At 41.9% G+C, this 21484-nt stretch overlaps 1 protein-coding gene and 1 long non-coding RNA gene across 2 annotated transcripts; both read right to left on the bottom strand.

Moving 5' to 3' along the window:
• Positions 1-3650: 3650 nt before the first annotated feature.
• Positions 3651-5296, bottom strand: LOC135488748 (uncharacterized). Its single transcript, XR_010447038.1, has 3 exons — positions 5018-5296; positions 4652-4717; positions 3651-4246 (listed from the first exon to the last, which is right to left on the bottom strand). It is a non-coding gene; the product is annotated as an uncharacterized LOC135488748 (long non-coding RNA).
• A 14244-nt stretch (positions 5297-19540) lies between these two features.
• LOC135488301 (uncharacterized) lies at positions 19541-20957 on the bottom strand. The gene is made up of 3 exons (XM_064772851.1): positions 20441-20957; positions 20012-20097; positions 19541-19799 (listed from the first exon to the last, which is right to left on the bottom strand). Exons 1-3 carry the CDS (start codon positions 20868-20870, stop codon positions 19722-19724), a joined length of 594 nt encoding a protein of 197 aa, XP_064628921.1. The 5' UTR covers positions 20871-20957; the 3' UTR covers positions 19541-19721.
• Positions 20958-21484: the final 527 nt, after the last annotated feature.

The raw sequence follows: 21484 nt of genomic DNA, 5'->3' as shown, positions 1-21484 counted from the left end.
AACCCGTTCTCGCTCCTAATTTTTACAATTCCAGGTATGGTCTAGTCCATGAAATGGACACGTCTTTGACTTCGTATGATGCTGACTGCCCTCCTCAGAAGAAAACGAGGTTGGATTCTAAAGTTGGTTCGGGTGGCCATAAACAATATTTTGGGCGGAAACGCAGGAAATCCAAGGCATCCAAGTCAAACGTTACGTCGTCTATGTTCAATGTTGGGGACTCTGTTCTGTTTAAATTACAGGGGGAGATTTATGTAGGAACTGTGTTGTCACAAGTTAATCCAAACCAGTACACCATTCAGGATGTTACTGGAAGTATTCATGCAGTAGTCATTGATGACCTCTATGAAGGATTACAGGTTTCGAGTAACGACCGATTACCAACCGTTGGTGAAGTCGTCTTTGTTCGTTACAGTGATAAAACGGGGGTTGTAAGACTGGGAAAGACTATTTGCATCCGAAATGATTCACTATGGATTACTTTTGACAACTCGGGACTTGAGTTTAGTGTTCCTTTCAACGAAGCATTTATTTTGAATGAACGGTCTAAGCAACTGGGTGTGGGGAATGTGGGCTTGGGAGAGATGGGTGTGAATGAGAATGGAGGTACACGTGAGGCTATACACCTCTTCACATGTATGCTGAATAGATTGACGGAGGAAACAATTCACACTCATTCTGATTATCTGGACCGGGCCAGTCAAATTCGGGAGTTGTACGTTCAGGATATTCGTTCACAGGACAGTGCCATCCTTGAACTAAAACAGCAGCACTTGGTTGACACTGTCACTATTAACCAACTTGGTTGTGAGTGGTTTAATCGTTGGAGTGCGTTCTGTCTTCCATGCGGGCGGACAGTAAACTTGTTTTTTGGCTCCAAATTTGGCAGTTTGTTGACAATTATTTTTGTCTCATCTTAATCTGTGATTATACACTGTAAAAATGTACCAGCTATGGCCAGTGGTATACTTAATAACTGGCAAGTTGTCAATGCAGGGTAAAAATTACAGGTTCTGTCTTCCATGGGGCGGACAGTAAAGGTCTGTTTTTTTGCTCCAAATGTGGCACTTTGCTCTATTTCTGTAATAACCTGCATAGTTCTGTCTGCGTCCCTCCTCTAATTACCGAAATTCAGTCGTCAAGCGTTCCAAAGTTCAAAGAAATGTGCGATTGATACAGTCCCAAGTTACAAATGTCATGCCTAAAATCATTGGCACGTCACTGTTTCATGAATGATGCGCTTAAGATCGCGCGCAAAGGTCGTACGTACAATACGTTAAACAGAAAGGGAGTGTGTCACTGTGACATCGCTGGTGCGTCATTTGGCACAAAACTCGGCCGCATGTCGTGCGTACCTGACGCGGCACGAAAAGGATGAGATTGACATTTGTGACTTGGACTGTAGTTGTAGTGTACCGATAGTAAGATTAAGAAACATGTACAGATCGGTTGTTTGGCAAGGCACTGATGGCTGTTTCTGATACTGGCAAGGTGTCAATACAGGGTCAAAATTACACATTCTGTCTTCCATGGGGCGGACAGTTAACCTGTTTTTTTTGCTCCAAATGTGGCACTTCGCTGCATTTCTGTAAAATGGCCTGCTTTAGTTCCGTCCGTGTTGAACCTTTATATGTATTAGAACAGCATTGGTGGACTTGTGAACTTGTATGATTGTATTTCAAGGGCTATAGTATTATAAATATATGTGAGTATTAGCATTCAATTGAAATCTTGACTTTTTAATTTTTGTGTACTGCCATGGCAACATATGGAATACTAGTACATGTGCTTGTCAAGCATTGGCACTCTACACAAGAGACCTGCTGAGGGGTCTTGAACCACTTGTCCCATCTTACTTCAACAGGACAGCTTATATGAGGGACACCAAGCCAGATGAGACAGTCAAATCACTTGTCCATGATGTTATGACAATTATGTCCTATACTACTACTAGTCCCATCTTGGTACAGGGACACCACATAAACAAGCTGGGTGAGACGGTCACATCCCTCGTCAATGATATTGGTTATGAGATGTCCCTAGTCCCGTCTTCATTTAGTGACACCGATCGAGCAGTCACATCCCTCGTCAATGATATTGGTTATGAGATGTCCCTAGTCCCGTCTTCATTCAGGGACACCGATCGAGACGGTCACATCCCTCGTCAATGATATTGGCTATGAGATGTCCCTAGTCCCGTCTTCATTCAGTGACACCGATCGAGCAGTCTCATCCCTCGTCAATGATATTGGTTATGAGATGTCCCTCGTCCCGTCTTCATTCAGTGACACCGATCGAGCAGTCGCATCCCTCATCAATGATATTGGTTATGAGATGTCCCTAGTCCCGTCTTCATTCAAGGACACCGATCGAGACGGTCACATCCCTCGTCAATGATATTGGTTATGAGATGTCCCTAGTCCCGTCTTCATTCAGGGACACCGATCGAGACGGTCACATCCCTCGTCAACGATATTGGTTATGAGATGTCCCTATCCAGTCTTCAGGGACACGTCTTCAGTTTGCATCATAACTTCTATACTAATTTGGTCTTAATGCAAGTATCAATTCGTTTCTTGTACCCCCCCCTCCTCAAGGGTAGTTAAGCTATCACCACTAATCTTTGCCGATGCTTGAGTAGTATTTATTTTTCCTTTAGTGAAAATTTGGCGAAGCTGGAAAGAATAAGGATGCTAATGTGTCGATGTCTTGTCGAACATACAGCCTTACCCAGTAAAATTAGTTCGGTTACTTTATATGACGGTGATAACTGATATATTGTTGATGGTGATGTCTTGACGAAAGAAAAAGTAGCATTGGTGAAAAAAGGGTGATGCTTGAGCCTTAAGATGTCGTTATAGGGTGATACGGTGTCGTACCCTTGAGGAGGGGGGGTACAAGACACGAATTGATACTTGCATAAGTACAGTCTGCATCACAACTTCCCTACTGATTATCTGATCCTCAGTGTAGTAAGAAGGCAGATTGTGCATATGTCTACAGTTTACATCATACTGACATAGTCTTCAGCAAGCATAGTGTAGTAGGATGAAGGCAGGTTTAGTTGTGATTTTGAACACAAGGTACATCCAGTCATCATGTTTAACCCCCACACATCTATCAGGTTTAATCTTCATTTGCTAAAGAATTTCATCAGATTTATAACAGTATACTGATACCATCACTGATGAGAGAATAATAAATCGAGGAATATAGGCAATCAGTAAAACGGACGACCCAGTGAATTAATTTTTTTTCCGGGAAAAGTCCATTTTATCATAAAAATACATAACTAAGTTAGAAACCGTGGATATAATTGTCATTTTGTGAAGATCCAGAAGTATTAAGGTAGCAGGAAGGGTTGGGCGTTTGTGGTTTCTGAGTCTGAGGGGGTTGGTGTCTGTTGACTGTGCTTTAAGAGAGACTAGGCATGGTGCCAGTCTCTCTTAAAGCACAGTCAACAGGCATTTGGTTTCAGTATTTGGGTTTTGATTGCCATGACTGTACCCCTGTAAAAGTCAGAGGAGGAGAAGTTTGGAATGATGAAAGCATTGAAGAAGAAGAAATGTTATTATTGAGGAAAGCAAAATTTATTATGAGACTAGAAGGCAGTGTCCTGAATTGATTATTTTGAAAATGGCGGTCTGAACACATTAAAAGGTGGAACATGGCATTTTATCGACTTTGAAGTGTTCCGCAGTTAAAGGGAGACTATAGGCAGCAGCTAGGTAGGCAAGATAAAGTCATACAAATTTGCCAATAGGGGTCAGTCATATCTCTAGGCATGGCGCCAGTCTCTCTTAAAGCACAGTCAACAGGCATTTGGTCTTAGTATTTGGGTAAGTACAGAATCAAGGCAGCTCAGAGAGCAATGATTGAACGATGCTGTGGACAAGTCCAAGGATACTGCATCAGTCACGACCAACTTCTCATCAGAAAGCGTCACCACCAGCATATTCAATGTTCAGTTCCAACCTGTACCAGTCCAATGCACGCCTGTCATGGTCAGCAGTGGTCAGCTTAGCGCGATATGGAACATTCTTCCGAAACTGAAGCGAGGGAAGTCTGCTCATTAGCCTATCTCGCGCACTGCTCCTTCTTGTCAAACATCGTAGTGAAATCGTGGTACAGTGGGGCGTCCTCGAGGATTGCAGCTGGTCGGACAGACGTGAGGTGGAATGTGGGCGGCTGCACTTCTTCGTTGATGTGCGATGGCAGATAGCGCAGTTGTTGCGTTGCATGACAGCTGAAAGTGAATGTGATATCATAGAACTGAGGCGTTTGCAATGAGACTATAGGTGAAGTAGAAGCAAGGAGTGAAATGGGCCATCTTCCAGTGACTAATATACAGAGTAAGGGCACTGGGTGTTGTTAGATTCAGCATTGAATGCATTCCTCGTGCAAGCGTGAATAGTGTGGACATACAGTGAGAGGTGAGAGACCCCTATTGACTACTTCTTGTAACTTTATCTTGGATATTATATTAGTATTGAACTTCTAGCCATGGAATATGAAGAAATTGAAGTTGTAGGCATGGAATATGAAAAATTATTCAACGGTGAAAGACATTATTCCATGAGGCTTTGCCGTGATCGCAAAGGACGCGACGTGATTGGTTCACATGCTAATGAGGTATGATAATGATAATTACCTCTATAATGCTACTTGGATAGCGACTGTGTCGTTGACTGCAACAGTGGTCTATGTCAATGTGTGCCTGTAATGTCAATGAAGTATGATGAGGTGATGACGATAGTGCAATTATTAAATATTGGCAAGAGATCATACTGCAACATAGGTCTTGTTTTTGACAGATGACTGTGCGACATTCCCATTGGGTCTTGTTAGAGTCAGCGCTGCATGTATTCCTTGTACAAGCTTGAATAGTTGTGACGGACTTTGAGGGGTGAGAGACCCCTATCGGCTACTTCGTCTAACTTTATCTTGCCTACCTAGCTGCTAGCAATAGTGCCCCTTTATCAAGACTGAAACCCACTGTGCGGGGCTAAGAAATTACCTTTATAATCCTAGTTGGATAACCACTGTGTAGATGATTTGAAGAGTGCTCTGTGGATCTGTGCCTGTAATGTCAATGAAAGTATGATGAGGTGATGACGATAGTGGAATGAAGAAATATTGGAAAGAGATCTATTCCTAGAAGAACATATGTCCTGTTTTGACTAGGTGGCGCATTTTAGAATCAGCAGTGAGCACTGTGTGTAACATGGTGGAGGCACCGGAGATAATAACTGTGTCGAAAGTATTGTTATAGGGCCTTCCCTAGGCCCATGGGGTTAAATTTACAATCCACGATTGAAAAGACGTAGTTTGATCGCATTCAACTATAAATCCATTGAACAGTTGTGTTCCTTTAGTCAACCGATGACCTTTTGTTGGGCCATGATCGGGGATTGTAAACTGTAAATGTATTATGGACTGGGAGACGGGGGGAAACACAAGTGAAATAGACCAAAACAAGTGATTTTGGGGCTTTGGTTTAGACGCATGCCCCACATGCGCCATGCGGGATTATACGGTTGATGTGAACTTGTTGACATCTACATGATCTAGTGCTGTTATTGGTCATGGTACATGGTGGGCCTAATCATCATGGCTATATGTTTCAGGAAAAGCTCGGAGTAAAATGAACTGCCGATGAATAATGATGTTGTTCATGTTTACCATGTTTACTAGTACATAGCCATAGGGTATGCACTGGCCAGTGCACTTTCTGCACGTCGTCATGGTCATGTACGTGATACCTTGCATATTTTGTTTTTTGATTGCGCATGCTTTTTGGGCAAAAACAATTGTACCAACACTAATGAATAATGTCTTCTTATCCCTATGACTCCATACACAGTGAGGGCATTGTCCCATTCCCATCAAATGGTAACTTATTGTACCGTATTAGGGTGGAAGTTGGGGAGCAGATACCTACCGTTGCACGCCTGTCATAATCAGTAGTGATGAGCTAAGCGCGATATGGAACATTCTTCAGAAACTCAAGCGAGGGAAGTCTGCTCATTAGCATATCTCGCGCACTGCTCCTTCTTGTCAAACATCGTAGTGAAATCGTAATGGAAAACGTCTGGCTTTGCGCCAGACGTTGAGACTAATAAGTGAAGAACTAGTAGGTAAAGAACTTCTACTTGCGCGAGACTGCTCTGATAAAATTATCATTGCAGAGACTACGGTGACGTACACATATATTTTTTACAATCAAAAATGCCCTCAAAAGACGACATGGAATGATTATTTTATTGATATTTCCTACTATATACCTTCCAATTATCACTTTATACAAATAGATCGGCGTTAGGTCGCATGCTTTTCTTTCCTGGTGACACTATAAAGCAAAATAGTTGCAACCCCGTAAATGCGCTATAAGTCCAATAATAAGTGACGGTGACCCGTTATAAATGTTTCGCCAGCTTCGCTTTTTTGCCACTACGCGGCGCGTTGGGCCCTTGCGTCTAGGGCATTTCATGAACCATAAAGGGAGTGTAAACAATCATCAATGTTTGCACAGAAAAGTGCCATCAAAGTCATAATTTAGCCAACTTTGCAATGCTGGCCCAGGCCTACTATTCAAGATGGCAGCCGCAATATAATACACAAAACTTGGTTCACGCCAAGTTGATCCTAATCAATACGTATAATCCTAATTACTACAGCAAAACTGAGGGCAAACATGGGTGAATTCAGGCCTATTATGTAATCCTCGCACCTTCCGAAAGCGTCTGGGGTGAGGAACTGGGATGTTTATTGGGATAGCAATAAACACTTTGGTGTCGCACCTGCCTGTAGAGTGCCATCTGGTGGCTTCTGATAAAACTTGCATTTTAATTCTAGCTGAAACAGCTGTGGGTTTCGGGGTGTCACAGGGAGTCGATTTTTTTAGTCTTGGAGTTTCCGCTTCCAATTCTCTGAGGTTTTGTTTTCCGATCGGTTCGATTTTTCGTTTTGAAATTGTGATGTTTTCGTGGTGCGGGGCTCGAGGCTGTTGTTTTGACACGGGTGCTTTGGGCCGGCATGCTGGGGCGGTGTATGGCGTGTGTGCGGGATGGAGGTGTGCGGGTCCTTCCGAGATATTGATATATATATCTGGTGTCCTTTTACTTTCCTACAAGAGTGTACAATTGCGCCACCCTTGTCACTGCCGATTGAAATATGCATTTTAAGTGTAGTAAATACTGTGATCAGATACCTATCATTATTATGGTAAAATTTGCTTCCATGCAATCGTATATGAAACTAACCTGGACGTTATCTGCTTATGCTATTGACAGGTTCTTTGTTAGCGTGTTCACGGACACGTTATATGTTTTTGAATAAACCTAACATATGTAGATATATGTTTGTCAACTTTTGTTTGCTACCAGTTTTGGGTTTTGGGGAGTAATGGGTGGATTTTTTTATGATAACGCCATCAATTTCAGGGCGTATCTACTGAAATGTTCGGGTTTTCCCCCCATTACTTCCTTGCGAGCAAAATGGAAGGTGCTGAGGATGTGTTGACACCCTCAGTACTTTTCCATTGTCGAGCAAGGCTATTTAAACCCAGGCAGGCTTTGTCTCGGCCATTCGATTTCGCTACCTGCGTACAGCCACGGAGGACCCTTGCAGTGATCGCTATTAGCCCCAAACGGAGTTGTTAGAAGATGATCACTTTGGGAGGATTTTTGGCTAGCCCCCCCCCCTCCCTTTTGGGCATCTTCCTTTTCTCGCTCCCCTGAACTGAAATGTTCGGGTTTTCCCCCCATTACTTCCTTGCGAGCAAAATGGAAGGTGCTGAGGATGTGTTGAGCACGATCAGCTGGTCGATACAGATTAATGGCCGTATTTCGGCTGCATGCGGTCAGTGCTCCGCCCTTCCCATCTGTCATTGCTTTCCTGATAAGTTGATAATTGGTGTAACAACCCTCGTGTATCCGTCAAGGAGGGCGAAAATCATCTTTCTTATGTGTCTGAAAACAGATAGGAAAAAGGATTTTACATAGTGCACTTCACATTTCAATTTGTATGGATCCTTTTTTCGGATGAAGGATTCTGGTAATATTCAGAGCATGACAAAAGTCAAGAGAGCAAAGCTCGACAAAGTTTGACTTCGTCACAAGAGCATAGCTCGAAAAAACTCATTAAGCACAAAGAGGTGAAAGAATTCATAGACACACTACTACCAACACACCAACTACACAAACCAACCATTAAGAAATTCACCTTTAGAAAGACAATGGTATCGTACATTGATCAACAGTGGAAGCTGACCTGGTTGATATGCATAAATTTGAGGGTAAGAATAAAGGATTCATATTCATTTTAACAGCCATAGACCTATTCATTTGTTACTCTTGGGCTCTACCGGTGAAGAGTAAGAGAGGAGAAGAAATCAGATGACAGAGATGCATTTAAAGTGATTTTTAAAGAGGCAAAACCAGAAAAGATCAAATTTGATGATTGTACAGAATTCTACGATAAACACTTCAAGTAACTTTTAACAGAAAATGTCATAGAATGGTTCTCCAAAAAACCTGACAAGAAGGAAGCAGTCGTAGAGCATTTCAACAGGACTTTGAAAGAGAAGATGTGGCGTTATTTCACCGCTAAGGCGACTGGCAAGTGGATCGATGTTCTGGATGACTTGGTCAGTGGCTACAACAACACTTTTCACTCATCAATAGGTATGAAACCTGTAGATGCCAGAAAGATGGAAAATGAAGGAGCAGTATGGTACAACCTTTACGGTATCCACCTCAAAGAGACATTTGGTGATCCAAAGTACAAAGTAGGTGACAGTGAAAGAATTTCAAAGTACCAGTCCATTTTCGATAAAGGCTACCTACCAAACTTCACTGAGGAAGTATTCTAAATCACATAGATCATTTTCACTCATCCTATCGTCTACAAGCTTGAAGATTATCACAAGGAGGAAATTCAAGGATATTTCTATGAAGAGGAATTGAGCTATGTTCCTAATCCTGACCAACTAGAGTACAAGATAGAGAAGATATTAAGGTACAAGACCAGTTAAGGCAAGAAATACGGATTAGTGAAGTGGAAGGGTTACAGTGACAAATTCAATGAATGATTACCAGTTTCTGATATCAAATCATTGAAATGAGATTAAAGTCTCTAAAGTAGGACTAAAGTAATAATTTAATAAAACTTTGTTCTATTAAATCAAGCTATAAATGGAAGGACAAATATTTAACAATAATTATTATCATATGTGTTTATTTCATACTCTGTGGTATACAAAAGAATAGTGCAGAATTAGTAACATAATTGGTGCAATGATTTAGTACTGCATGAATGCAGTGTGTTTACAGGAATACAAAAAGAAGTTTAAGGATTTAGTTTGTACAAAGATACTCTAAAATTTCGGTGACCTCTTGCCTGTCATTGTATAATTCGTCCCTTAAAGTTATGAATTCTGAGATCAGGGCTCTCAATTGTACAGCTAAGGCTACACCCTCTACTTTTTTAAGGTCTATTTTGGGCACTTTGCGTGCCGTAAGGCATGACGGAACGTGCTTTTTTGTGGCTTAGTGGCACTGGTCCATCAAGCCCACCTGGCTGCCCATCTGCCGTCATCGACATCATTTTATAAGAATAAAGAAAGATCAAACAAACAATTGGTGTAGTTCACTTCATCACATATTTTATTTTCTTAGCAGTCAGCAGTGGTATCATTATACACGTGTATGTATGCATGAGTAAGTAATGAAGCTACAAAACTTTAAAACCCCTCTCACTGCTTCAAGACTCACTGACAGATTAATTAACAGACTAGTAAGTTTCAACTACTATGTTATTGCATCATATAGAATAAGACAGACTAGTAGTAGTGTAATTATTTGCCAAACAATTAAACAGGAACAAATGGAAACACTTAACAGCAGTTAGTTTTTCATCATAATAACTTCAGACAGACAAATGCACACATGGCCCAGCCTGTATAGATTATGATTGATCAGCACAATTCAATTCATGATTGATCAGCACAATTCATAGAGGACTATACCTACGTTTATTGAACCTTGTATTGAAAATATCAATGATTGTTGCAATAGCCTTGTCGGTGAGTGGCAAGGGGTTCTGAGGGAAGAGTTTGATTCTCATTAGTTTGTCTAGAGTATCCAACCATTCAAGAACCCCCAGAAGAGTCAGATGCCTCTCCTCTTTGAGATTTTTCATCTCTTCTTCTAATTTTCGGATGACATATTGAGGCACCCTTCATTCATTCTTTGCACTCTCCTTCTTCTTTGACTCAATGCTTTTGCTGATATGACGAACTTGCTCATCAATCTGGGACTCGTGTCTTTTTTTCATAAGGCCCAAATGCTCAATGAAACTATTGTATTCTGTCACAAGTGGAGTCTGATCTTCCAAGTCCCCAGCCAGAGAGTATTGACTGGAGATCTTTTTGAACTCTACCTGTAACTTTGTGCTGGACAATTGGGAATCAGTGGATGATGATCTTACTACTGGAACAACAAAGAGCTGTATCAAAGAACTGATCACTGGATGCTGGTCATCATAGAAGGCAATGCTCATTTCTGCAGACAGATCCCTGCAGAAGGGTTTCAGGAAGTCCTTGTTGAATTTCTCAAAATCAAAGTTTTGATGGGATTTAGCCTGTTGCCCCCTGGTCTGTCTGCGGAATCCAACACTGTCTTCCCTGTATGATTTTGCTTTCTGAAGGTACTCCTGACATCTGGCTTTGCATGTCTCAGATTCAGGTAAAGCATCCACACACAATCGTGCCTTTTCCACTAAGTCAAGGATTTTTGTTATCTGGGCAGTAGTTGACTGCAGTGCTAATGAAAGCTTGTTGGTTTCCTGCAGAAGCTGATTCATACACACCAACACACAGATATTATCTGGATCACTCAACCTTTCATTTATCTTGAGGTACTTCGTATCTCTAGTTTTAAGATAAAGTGTGTCAAATGTAGTCAGCAGATCATCATACCTATCAAGTACCCTACGAGTGGCCATAAAGTGGCTTAGCCACCTTGTTGTACATGCCTTCAGCATTCTCAGAGGGTCTTCCCCAGCAATTGCCTGAAGATGATGAAATACCACCTTGGCTGTTTTGCTGTAGTCAATAGCTATATACATATCAATCAGAAGCTGGTCGTATTCATTGATTAGGGGATAGATGCGTTTTAGATGCACAAATACTAGAGCTAGGCGATGATTACGGCAATTAATATATATGGTGCTGGGATGGTCATCACGCCAGAATTTCTGCACTCCTCCTTGTGCACCGCTCATGGTATTTCTTCCATCGAAACATATGAATTTGACAAGTTTCTGTTCAATATTGGTGTCATTCAGAACAGTTTTCATTGAAGAATACAACGACTTTGCATCATAATGTGTTTTGACACCTGGATCTGTAGCTGCTTCAGCAGGAGGAGCTACCGCCCTTATGTTGAGGAAGGCATAGGGTTGCATTGTTCCCAGGGTGCAGCTGGGATCCAGCCATGTTGCAAAACTTACCATTTCATCTGAATCATTGTGCGATTCAGAGTCGTCGCTGTAGTAGGTCATAACTTCAGCATGTAGAAGAGATTCGGATATTCTCTCAGTACACCAGATGCTGTATGAAGTCAAAACTTCATCTATGGACAGGGGGCTCAGGTAAGTGCCATATGAAGACCCAGCATTTCTTGAAAGGAACCTCTCTGTAACCTCCTCACCTAAGGTAGCAAGGAACTTGATGAATTCTGGAAGTTGGGACTTGGCATTGTAATGATGAATATGATAATTCATGGACTTGACAAGGTGAGAAAAATACTGGCGATTGTTTTCTATCTCTGATTGTGTACTTCTTTCATACAGGCCAGCAAGCCCACCCTTGCTCAGCATTTCCTTCAGCATTTTTTCATTCTGAACACATCTGTTATGCAAAGTGGGCTTTAGGTGGTCATTAAGTCGCTTGTCAGGATGATCACCTAACTTTGACCCAGTAGAAATAAAAGGCTTAAAAGTCTTATTGGCCTTGTCCGCAGGTGATGCAAATGCTGAGCAAGTGCGGCACAAGAAGCCTCCTGCAGATAGTGTGAATTGAGGGTATTTCTCCAGCAGTTCTTGCGCATCTCGCTTTCTTCCATCGGAGTCAGACATGACTCCATGATTGGACTTGGATCGGACTGTATTACTTTCAGTGCCAGTATCATTACCACTGCCAGTGGCATTATTATTGATATCAACTGGGCCTTCATTGACCACAGAGTCGGTCTCTGTATCTGACTCATAATGATCTGAATCAAAATTGTCTGTTTTGCTGGATTGAGAATCGCCATCCAGTTCACTGACAGATATAGGTAATTCAGCAGAGTCAGCAAGACTAGGGTTATTTTCACTATCATGCTTGAAATTGACGAGACCAACAGAATTATCCGAGTCTGAATCATCAACCTTGTCAGAGTCAGTTTTACCAACAGGAGCAGCTGGTCTCATTTCTGTACCAGGAGGACACTCTGAGTGACTTTCCTCTTCAGCACTGCTATCGGTCTCAGCTGTGGCCTGGCTTTGAGGATCAGCAGCAGGTCCTGAAAAATAGAACAAGAGGCCCAAGGGCCTGGCGCTCAGCTGGATGACCTAATAACATAGGACTGAGGGTATAAAGTAGTAAATATCGGCTTTATACTACTGTTTGAAGGTCAAGAGAACACGTTATACCACTAAAATTTCCAATGCAGAGCTGCCAGCTGGATGAAATATGATTGAACTAATCAGCCATGGTATGTAAATATTACAGGAGGCAACGGAAGATATCCCTAGTTCAGTATGTTGTATCAGTAGCTTTACAGAAAAAAAGTGTCAGAGAGGATGAGCCTTCTCCATGGACAACTGTGGTATGTCCAGGCTGGGTTGTACAGCACAAGGATACAAAATGCTGTCTGTAATTGAGAGGTATCCTGATTTAACAGAGGTCAAAATAAATAGAAATTACCAGTTTGGGACTAGCACCACTTTCTTTTTTTTTAATAAGGTAGAGATTACAGGAGTCAACAAAATTAATTTTATTGAGAGAAATTGACCTGTCCTGCAGGTGATTAGAATTTACAACACAAAGGGTCGTTTTTCATGACATTGTGCTCTACTGCGTATTCCTAGTCATAGTGAGTCGATCTGGAACCAATCTATCCTTGGCGCAGACAGGTTCAAATTGGCTATATCTTGAATAGATCGAATTGCGATGAAAATCTAATGCAATAAAGGAGCAATATCGAAGAGACAAATTAATCTAACCAATTGTCCACAGACTCGGACCCTGAAATGGCACGATGTATGCGTGCATATAAAAGTATATCAATTGATCCCATAGAGATGATGAGGCAATGTCAATATGCCTTGTTCCTTAGTCAGCAATATACCCCTTTTTATACGGAGAAGAAGGAGAACCCAGATAGGCCTTCACATGTCGGCTTCCAAATGGCTCGAACCAACTGTACTATCACTACTATAACTTTAAAATGCGTGCTCCTCCTACATGTAGCAATGTCTCGGCCAAAAAGGCACTTAGTCGACAGGCAAGCTAGATGTTCAGCACCGTGAGCAGCTCCTTGGTAAGGCCATGTCAGGTTCCGCGCGCCTCATCAGATCCATCAAGTGTTGAAAGCTGTGGTGAGCTGAGCACATAAAAGACCATGGTCACCTTGATTTGAAAATCCCTTCATAATTAAGGGCTACCTCTGACTAAAACAGCACAATAGACCACCAATTTGATCCAGCTCCTAACTGCGGGAAAACCCAAGTCCAGCAACCAAAAGTACCAAAAATACATTTTTTTTTACATTTGAACTGCACACATGCGTTGTTTACAATTTCATTTCCCGCGAAATCTCGAAAATCAGGTGACCTGCAATCGTGGATTGAAAATAACATTAACCTCGGTTCAGCAGGTCAGCAGGTATACCGGCTGTTCCAATCATCCCCCTACAGCCAGCCGTTCAAAAGGTAATGTTATTCACCCCACAGGGAGTGCAAGTAATTGATTAAGCCCCTGCATAACTTAACAGCAATGGCTTGGCTTCTGTGAGTGGTAAGGAGAATTGACAGTTTTTTATGGGAGTAACATTATTGTGTTGCTTAAAACGTCTACTTTTTACTCATGTAAGAATCGTAGTACTAATAATAACTTCAACTTAATTTCCAGTTATGATAACACAACACGCATCTTCATGATCATGATCTTTCTCAAACTAACTGAATGACCTAATTGCCTTGGACGCACAACCTAACCACATATCAATCCGCCCCGACGATCGACACATCCATTCGATTCGATAACCCTCGATAAAGTTGGGTCTGTGAAGTTGGCTCCCAGTTCCCAGTTCCCAGTTCCCAGTTCGTTATACGTACCCATTTTGAAACATGGTGTGTTTGGGTACGAAATGGGCTAAGCATTTCCCAGTTCCCAATTCAAATTTCTTTCAAATATCAACCCTCCACAGTCCGATAACTCAACTTGGTGGTTTTAACCCTTTCCTACCAAGCTCTCGATTCAACTATCAGTGACTTTAACCCTTTCTGACCCATTTCCCGGTTCAAAATACCAGCTCCTTATTCATCTTAACTCGTTTTAACCCTTTATAACTCCATTTCCCGATTCATTTACAGTCACTTTAACCCTTTCTGACTCCATTTCCCAATTCAAAATGCCAGCTCCTTATTCGTCTTAAGTGTCAGTCCATGATACCACCATGCAGAGGGTGGCAAGGTGGGGGTCAACCGTTTTTAACGAGATTAGGTATGCAAGATCCTTCCACTAAGACATCATTACACAGCAATTGATGACTCTCAAAAATCACTAGCAACCGAGTTAGGGGCAGGCCTAGTTAGGGGGCTTGTTTTAGCTTTTTTCCCCCTATTTTTTGTGTATTTTTGGGTCAATGTTGGGCACTCCTGCAGAGACTAAAAAAAATAGCTGGATTTTCCCCCTTTGTATGATGGAAGTATTTGATGAGATCTTCCATTCTGCAACAGGTCATTGAGTAACACTTCATACTTTGGTCGTGCTAGGCCTAGTAATTATGCATACCTAGGGGCAGTGCTTAGGAAGAGCTCTCTATCGACGCTCATATCTCCAACACTGCAGGTCTTTGAATGCTGTGGCTTGCACATGATAAAGGTAATGATACCTACTTTCAAAATCAGAAATAAAATTTCCGGCCGCTTTTACTGTTTTCCCAGGATAAACCAAGGAAAAAGTGCTATTTTCCACCAAAATGACACTCATTGGCTAGTGCTGCCACCTTGTGTACACTTGATGAATTATAAAATAAATGCATAATGAACACATAATTTATGCTTGGTGCTGGCCATGAGGATTAGTAGTTACTGTCAACCACCATGATCACCCCCCCCCCCCCATGCCTAGGCCTACTAACCTATTTTAACTTATTTAAGTAGGCCTACCGGTAAATAACTCCACTTGCATTTTTCCCCCCAAAAAAGAAAAAGCTCATCACTACAAATTTGCCCTTGATGAAAGCCCTTTGGGGAATTGGGCCCCATAGGTCCTGAAATGCTGATTTGAATTTCAAATAACATTTCGGCCTTGGCCTACCTGATGGCAATGTAATTGAATAAGCTACATGTAGGCCTTCTTACAGTCCGAAAACCTTAAGAAACCCCCCTGTTGGTGAGGATGCTAATGTTGACCCATTCATTAGCCTGTGTCATGCTGCCAGAGCATGTTGTAAGGGTTGGACCCCCCCCCCCCCCATGGCTAAGGCACCTGAAGGGCATGTGGTATGACCTACTAATACATCTTTATCAACCCATGCAGGGATCATCCTGTTCCTAAGAACCTTGCAGAAGTGCTCATTTCACATACTAGTAACACCTTCCATTGCTAAGGAGCCAATTGACCAAAGGTGCAGTTCCTACTGTAATTACTGTTTGATGAGGACAACCCTGCAGTTGGCTGCACCGTCAGAGTACTGCTATTAGAAGTTTTTAGCTCCTTGGTTGGCGGTGAAATGTTCTCCTGGAGTTGCTCTAGCATTGGCTAAATTGTACATATACATGTACTGGAATGGAGAAGTTTTTCATGAACTGAGTTACGGTACTGTCCAGTCCCTTAGGAGAGATCACAACTTTCCACATGCTACACTTGTACCTGTCTGCAGAGGACAGTGCTGCCACTTAAGAAGGGACACTTTTTTTTTTACAAATGGGTGATTTATTTACAAGCTAATATAATGATACATAGAAATGAAACGGCCAGGGGCCATTGTGCTCACCGTATACATCTTTTATTAGGCAGGATCATGCTTAGTTTAGAGGTGAATATGGTGAACACAATCAGGCATGAAGACTTTTTTTAGATGTGTATTGATGTCAAGTAATAAGACAGGGCAGTATATATAAGTTTATGATCCAACCAATAATTGTCTATTGACCCCCTGGTGGCCAAATCAAGAATCAGATCAGGCCAAAATTCGGTGTCAGAGATTATCTGATGTAGGGGGTTACATGTACCAAGTTCATAGCTTTAGCAGTTAAGAAACGTGCCATAGTTACACTCGAACGGTCAATTTACGCCATTTGACCTCTGTGACCTAGATGAAATGGCCAGGGCCATTGTGCTCACCTCATGTGGAGGAAAGATGGACAAAGAGCATGGTCTTGTGTCATGTAGTGTTAGGTTTGATGTAGGTCCAAGCAATTACAATTTCCCCAAAATGGCCAATTTACAGTACATTCGACCTCTGTGACCTTGAAAAGTAGGTCAAATCAAAGAAGACCCGGGTGACACATTGAATGGTTGTTAGAATTAGATGTACCTATGATATAAAATTGGTGCCAATCGGGCAAGTCATTACTAGGAATAATGGCATTTTGAAGAATTTAGGATTTGGCCCCCTCCCTGGAGGCCAAACGGCAAATCAGATCGCACCAAACTTCGGTACCTGAGATCACCTGACCAAGGGGTACATGTGTACTTAATTTGTGATCAATAGTCATTGCAGTTAAGAAACGTGCCATAGTTACGGCCTGACGGCGAATTTACGCCATTTGACCTCTGTGACCTTGACAAGAAGGTCAAATTAAAAACCTGTGTGACATATACTGTATGGTGGTTAGATGTACCCATGATATCAAATTGGTGGCAATCGGGCAAGAAGTTAAGGAATAATCACATTTTTAAGGTTTTTGGATTTTGCCCCCTGGTGGTCAAGTGGTGAATCATATTGGACCAAACTTTGGTCCCTGAGATCACCTGACTAAGGGGTAAATGTGTACCAAATTTGGTATCAATAGTCATTGCAGTTTAGAAACGTGCCATCGTTACATCCTAACGGCTAATTTACACCATTTGACCTCTGTGACCTTGAAAAGGAGGTCAAATCAAAAACCCGGAGGATATATGATGCACCTTTGCTAGAAGTACCTACCATATTTTTTTCAAAATTTCCCGACTACTATTAAGGGAGATATTGCATATTTTCACTTTTAACGTTTGTCCCCCTGGTGGCCAAACCATGAAACGAATCGGACCGAAACTCTGGTCTCCCAGGTGTCATTACATAAGGGTACATGTGTACCAAGTTTCAACTCAATTGCTCTAACAGTTACGAAACGTGCCCTGCTAACGGACGACGGACGACGACGACGACGACGACGACGACTACGACGACGACGACGACGACGACGACGGACGACGGACGCCACGGTATGGGATAAGCTCACCTCTGCTAAGAGGTGAGCTAAAAAGGAGGTCAAATCCAAAAATCATAGGAAATGTGATGTATCCTTGCTAGGAGTCCCTGCCATAAAATTTTATCGAAAACAATTCACTCAAATAGGCAAGATATTGCACTTCTTCCTTTTTCCGTTATGGCCCCCTGGTGGCCGAATAAAGAATCAGATCAGGCCAAAATTCGACATCAGACGTTATCTGATGTAGGGGGTTATATGCACCAAGTTTCAAGTTCATAGCTTTACTGGTTAAGAAGCGTGCCATAGTTTACACTCTAAGAGCCAATTTACGCCATATGACTTCTGTGACCTTGAAAAGTAGGTCAAATTGAAAACCCATATAATATGTGATGTTTTCTTCCAAACAGTACCTACCATAAGAATTTTATCGAAAACAAGTCACTTATAAGCGAGATATCACACTTTTTAGATTTCCACTTTTGGCCCCCTGGTGGCAAAGTTAGGAATCAGATCGAACCAAAATTCAGCGCCAGAGGCTATGTGATATAGGGGGTTATATGTACCAAGTTTCAAGTTCATAGCTTTAGTGGTTAAGAAACGTGCCATAGTTTACACTCTAATGGCCAATTTACGCCATATGACCTCTGTGACCTTGAAAAGTAGGTCAAATTGAAAACCCGTATAATATAAAATGTATATTTGCTATGAGTACCTACAACAAAAGTTTTATCGAAAACAAGTCACTTATAAGCGAGATATCACACTTTTTAGATTTCCACTTTTGGCCCCCTGGTGGCAAAGTTAGGAATCAGATCGAACCAAAATTCAGCACCAGAGGCTATGTGATAAAGGGGGTTATATGTACCAAGTTTCAAGTTCATAGCTTTAGTGGTTAAGAAACGTGCCATAGTTTACACTCTAATGGCCAATTTACGCCATATGACCTCTGCGACCTTGAAAACAAGGTCAAATTAAAAACCCGTATAATATAAAATGTATATTTGCTATGAGTACCTACAACAAAAGTTTTATCGAAAACAAGTCACTAATAAGCGAGATATCACACTTTTTAGATATCGACATTTGGCCCCCTGGTGGCCAAACAGAGAATCAGATCGGACCGAAAATCAGTGTCAGAGGTCAGCTGACCTAGGGCATTCTGTGTACAAAGTTTCAAGTTCATAGCCCTAGCAGTTAAGAAACGTGCCACTGTTAGGATACGACGACGACGACGACGACGACGACGACGACGACGACGACGACGACGACGACGGACACAGCGCTATCATATAGACTCCCCTTACGGTGAGCCAAAAAAGCTATTTTGCAGACAATAGCCAAACCACTACTAACCACTACTAGGGAGGGACCAATACTAGTAACACCTCATTTACGGTACTACATGTCAGGCCCAAGTGCAGGATAGTATCAGGAGAGAGTCCCACTTTCCAGTAGCAGGCTTGGTTGTTCAAAACTGACATTAGCGCTACTAAGTATACTGACATTAAAAATCTATCTTATTGGCATTTACAATTGTTTACTGAAAGCCAAAGTTCAAACTTATCCCAAGATATCACTATAAAATCATTTTTTAACCAAGCCCCGCATTTTACCTGATGAACCATCCGCTAGATATACTAGAACATCAAATCTGGATGTCCTTCATATTGCAGGTTATGTTAGTCAAGGGAGACAAAAACACAGCATGTAACAGTTTTAGGAAATTCACCATGTATTTTTTTTAGAAAAAGAGAGATGTATTGCAGAATGCGAACAATGCATTTGCAATCAATGGCGTGGAAAATCTCAGGTCAAGCCTGATGAATGTACATCCAATAAAGTCGTACCCTTTCATTCTAAATCAAGAATTCTTGATGTGTAGCTGACAACTTTCACTGGGCTAATTCTGCCCAGTCATGACTCAAAGACCAACATTTCAGAAAATCTGTCTCCACCCTCTTATCATTTCTCTCTCCCAGCTCAAGAGTGCTTGACCAGCAGTCCTTATGATACTGTTGCAACAACATTACCCATCAAATTTGCCCTTCTGTCCCGTCTGCTGGGTTTTCTAAGGCGTCGGCTGGTTGAACAGAGGAAGAGGCAACAGCGGACTGAAAAAAGATATTGATGGAGAATCAGGTTTGGCTTAGAATCCCTCATTGCCAAGGAGATGGGAGCCAGAATGGCATCAAGGTTTTCAGCTTAGTCCCTCCTCTCTCATCAGTGACCTTCTTACATGCAAGTCAGTCGCTGCAGGCAGAATTAACCAATATTCACTTTGGCTTGCCCCGAATCTTCTCCCCTTTTTTTTCATTCAACTCACCTCTGTATCCATGGGTGCTGGTTCTACTTCTCGTTCTACATTTGCCACAGATACTCGATGTTTAGCCTCACATCCTTTACACAGAGCTGAAAAGGCACCAGATTATGGGGGTAATGATAATATGATGTGCAATATAATAGTGTGAGGACATGATGATGATGATAGACTTGTTTTGATAATGCGACCGGCCATGCTGATTTTGTACGGCAGTGAAGCATCACCTCCAGTGGCACTGGCAGGGAATCATAACTGGGACTTCCTGATCACCAAGCCAAGGCTCCAATCAACTTTCTAGGAAGAACACAAGTGAAGTGGTAAATCGTTATCACTCAGTTGGTTTTGCACCAAAGTTAGGTTTAGTCAGAGTGGGTATCATTACAGGCCTACTGCTTCTTTTCTACTTCAGTGATTTTGAGACTGATCCCTTACCTGAGCCAACTGGGACAAAAACTCCCCACTTGATGTATATTTCCCGAGACATCACTCGATGAACTGAACCACCATCTTTTCTGGGCTTTCGACTTGTTTTAGAGGGTTGATGAAGTGGGTGCTGGCATCTCCTTTGCTGATTCCATGATAAACTCAACTTGTATCGGTGGTTCGGGCATATTGTGGTGTCCAGAACTGGAGAACTCATATCAAACACGCCATCACAAAGTGCTATGAGCTCCCATTCACTTTTGACTTGACTGGCTTTCCTGGAGGACATCCAACGCATCAAATGGGAGTGCACGTCCTTCTTACATTGTTTCAAGGGGATCACACTCTTGTCATTGGGGTATGAAGCGTCAGTACCACACTCGATATCCTTGGATATGACAGCAAATCCACATTTCAACTGTGATTTTTCAGGTTCCATTTTCAATTGACTATCACACAATGTACACGTGCATGTACACAATGCATTGTAACTGTAACTGTTGTTGTTGTTGTCGTTGCTGGTGATCGTTTCCGACAAGACCGCTAAGCCTCCACAGGGGAAATAAAGGCCTCTAGGTTGTTTGAGGGAGTGTGTGGGAGGGGCAAGGGAGAGGGGGGTTCACTAACATCTAAAAATGTAATTTTATTTGGAAAGCATGTGTATTTCGTCAGTTTTCTGAGGGAATGGGCAAAAAATGGGCACCAGTGAGAAGGGCGCGACTCGACCCCCTCACCGGAAAACCGTAAGGGCGGCCGGATTTTTTTCTTTTGCAAATTAAAAAACAGCATTCTGACTTCCTTACCTGGAAGTGGCATCACCTAAAAAACTGCAGTGTTGGAGCTAAAGGAGAGTTAAAATTGCCTTTTTACTGAAATTTGAGATTGCATTGTTTTTGGGACGTACTGTACCTGTCATTAAAATGTACCTGGGGCAAAACAAAAGGCATGAAAAGGTAGCTCAGATCATGTACTTTCAATTTCAATAGGCGGTGTTTAGTGATAATTCTGTTTGATGCACGAAAATTGACAAAAGACTTAGCCTATTTTGAGGGA

Source organism: Lineus longissimus, chromosome 5 (genome assembly GCF_910592395.1).
Source record: "Lineus longissimus chromosome 5, tnLinLong1.2, whole genome shotgun sequence".
Taxonomy (NCBI): domain Eukaryota; kingdom Metazoa; phylum Nemertea; class Pilidiophora; order Heteronemertea; family Lineidae; genus Lineus; species Lineus longissimus.
The sequence above is the reverse complement of the archived record's forward strand: the minus strand, read 5'-3'. Positions and strand labels throughout refer to the sequence as shown.

Bases quoted from the DNA above. Each gene is read 5' to 3' on its own strand.
- LOC135488301 (XM_064772851.1), bottom strand. From the start codon at position 20,870: ATGGAACCTGAAAAATCACAGTTGAAATGTGGATTTGCTGTCATATCC. The intron at 20,098-20,440 runs GTAAGGGATCAG...GTGCCTTTTCAG, and splicing joins TTTTGTCCCAGTTGGCTCAG to CTCTGTGTAAAGGATGTGAG. The intron at 19,800-20,011 runs GTGAGTTGAATG...ATCTTTTTTCAG, and splicing joins CAGCACCCATGGATACAGAG to TCCGCTGTTGCCTCTTCCTC.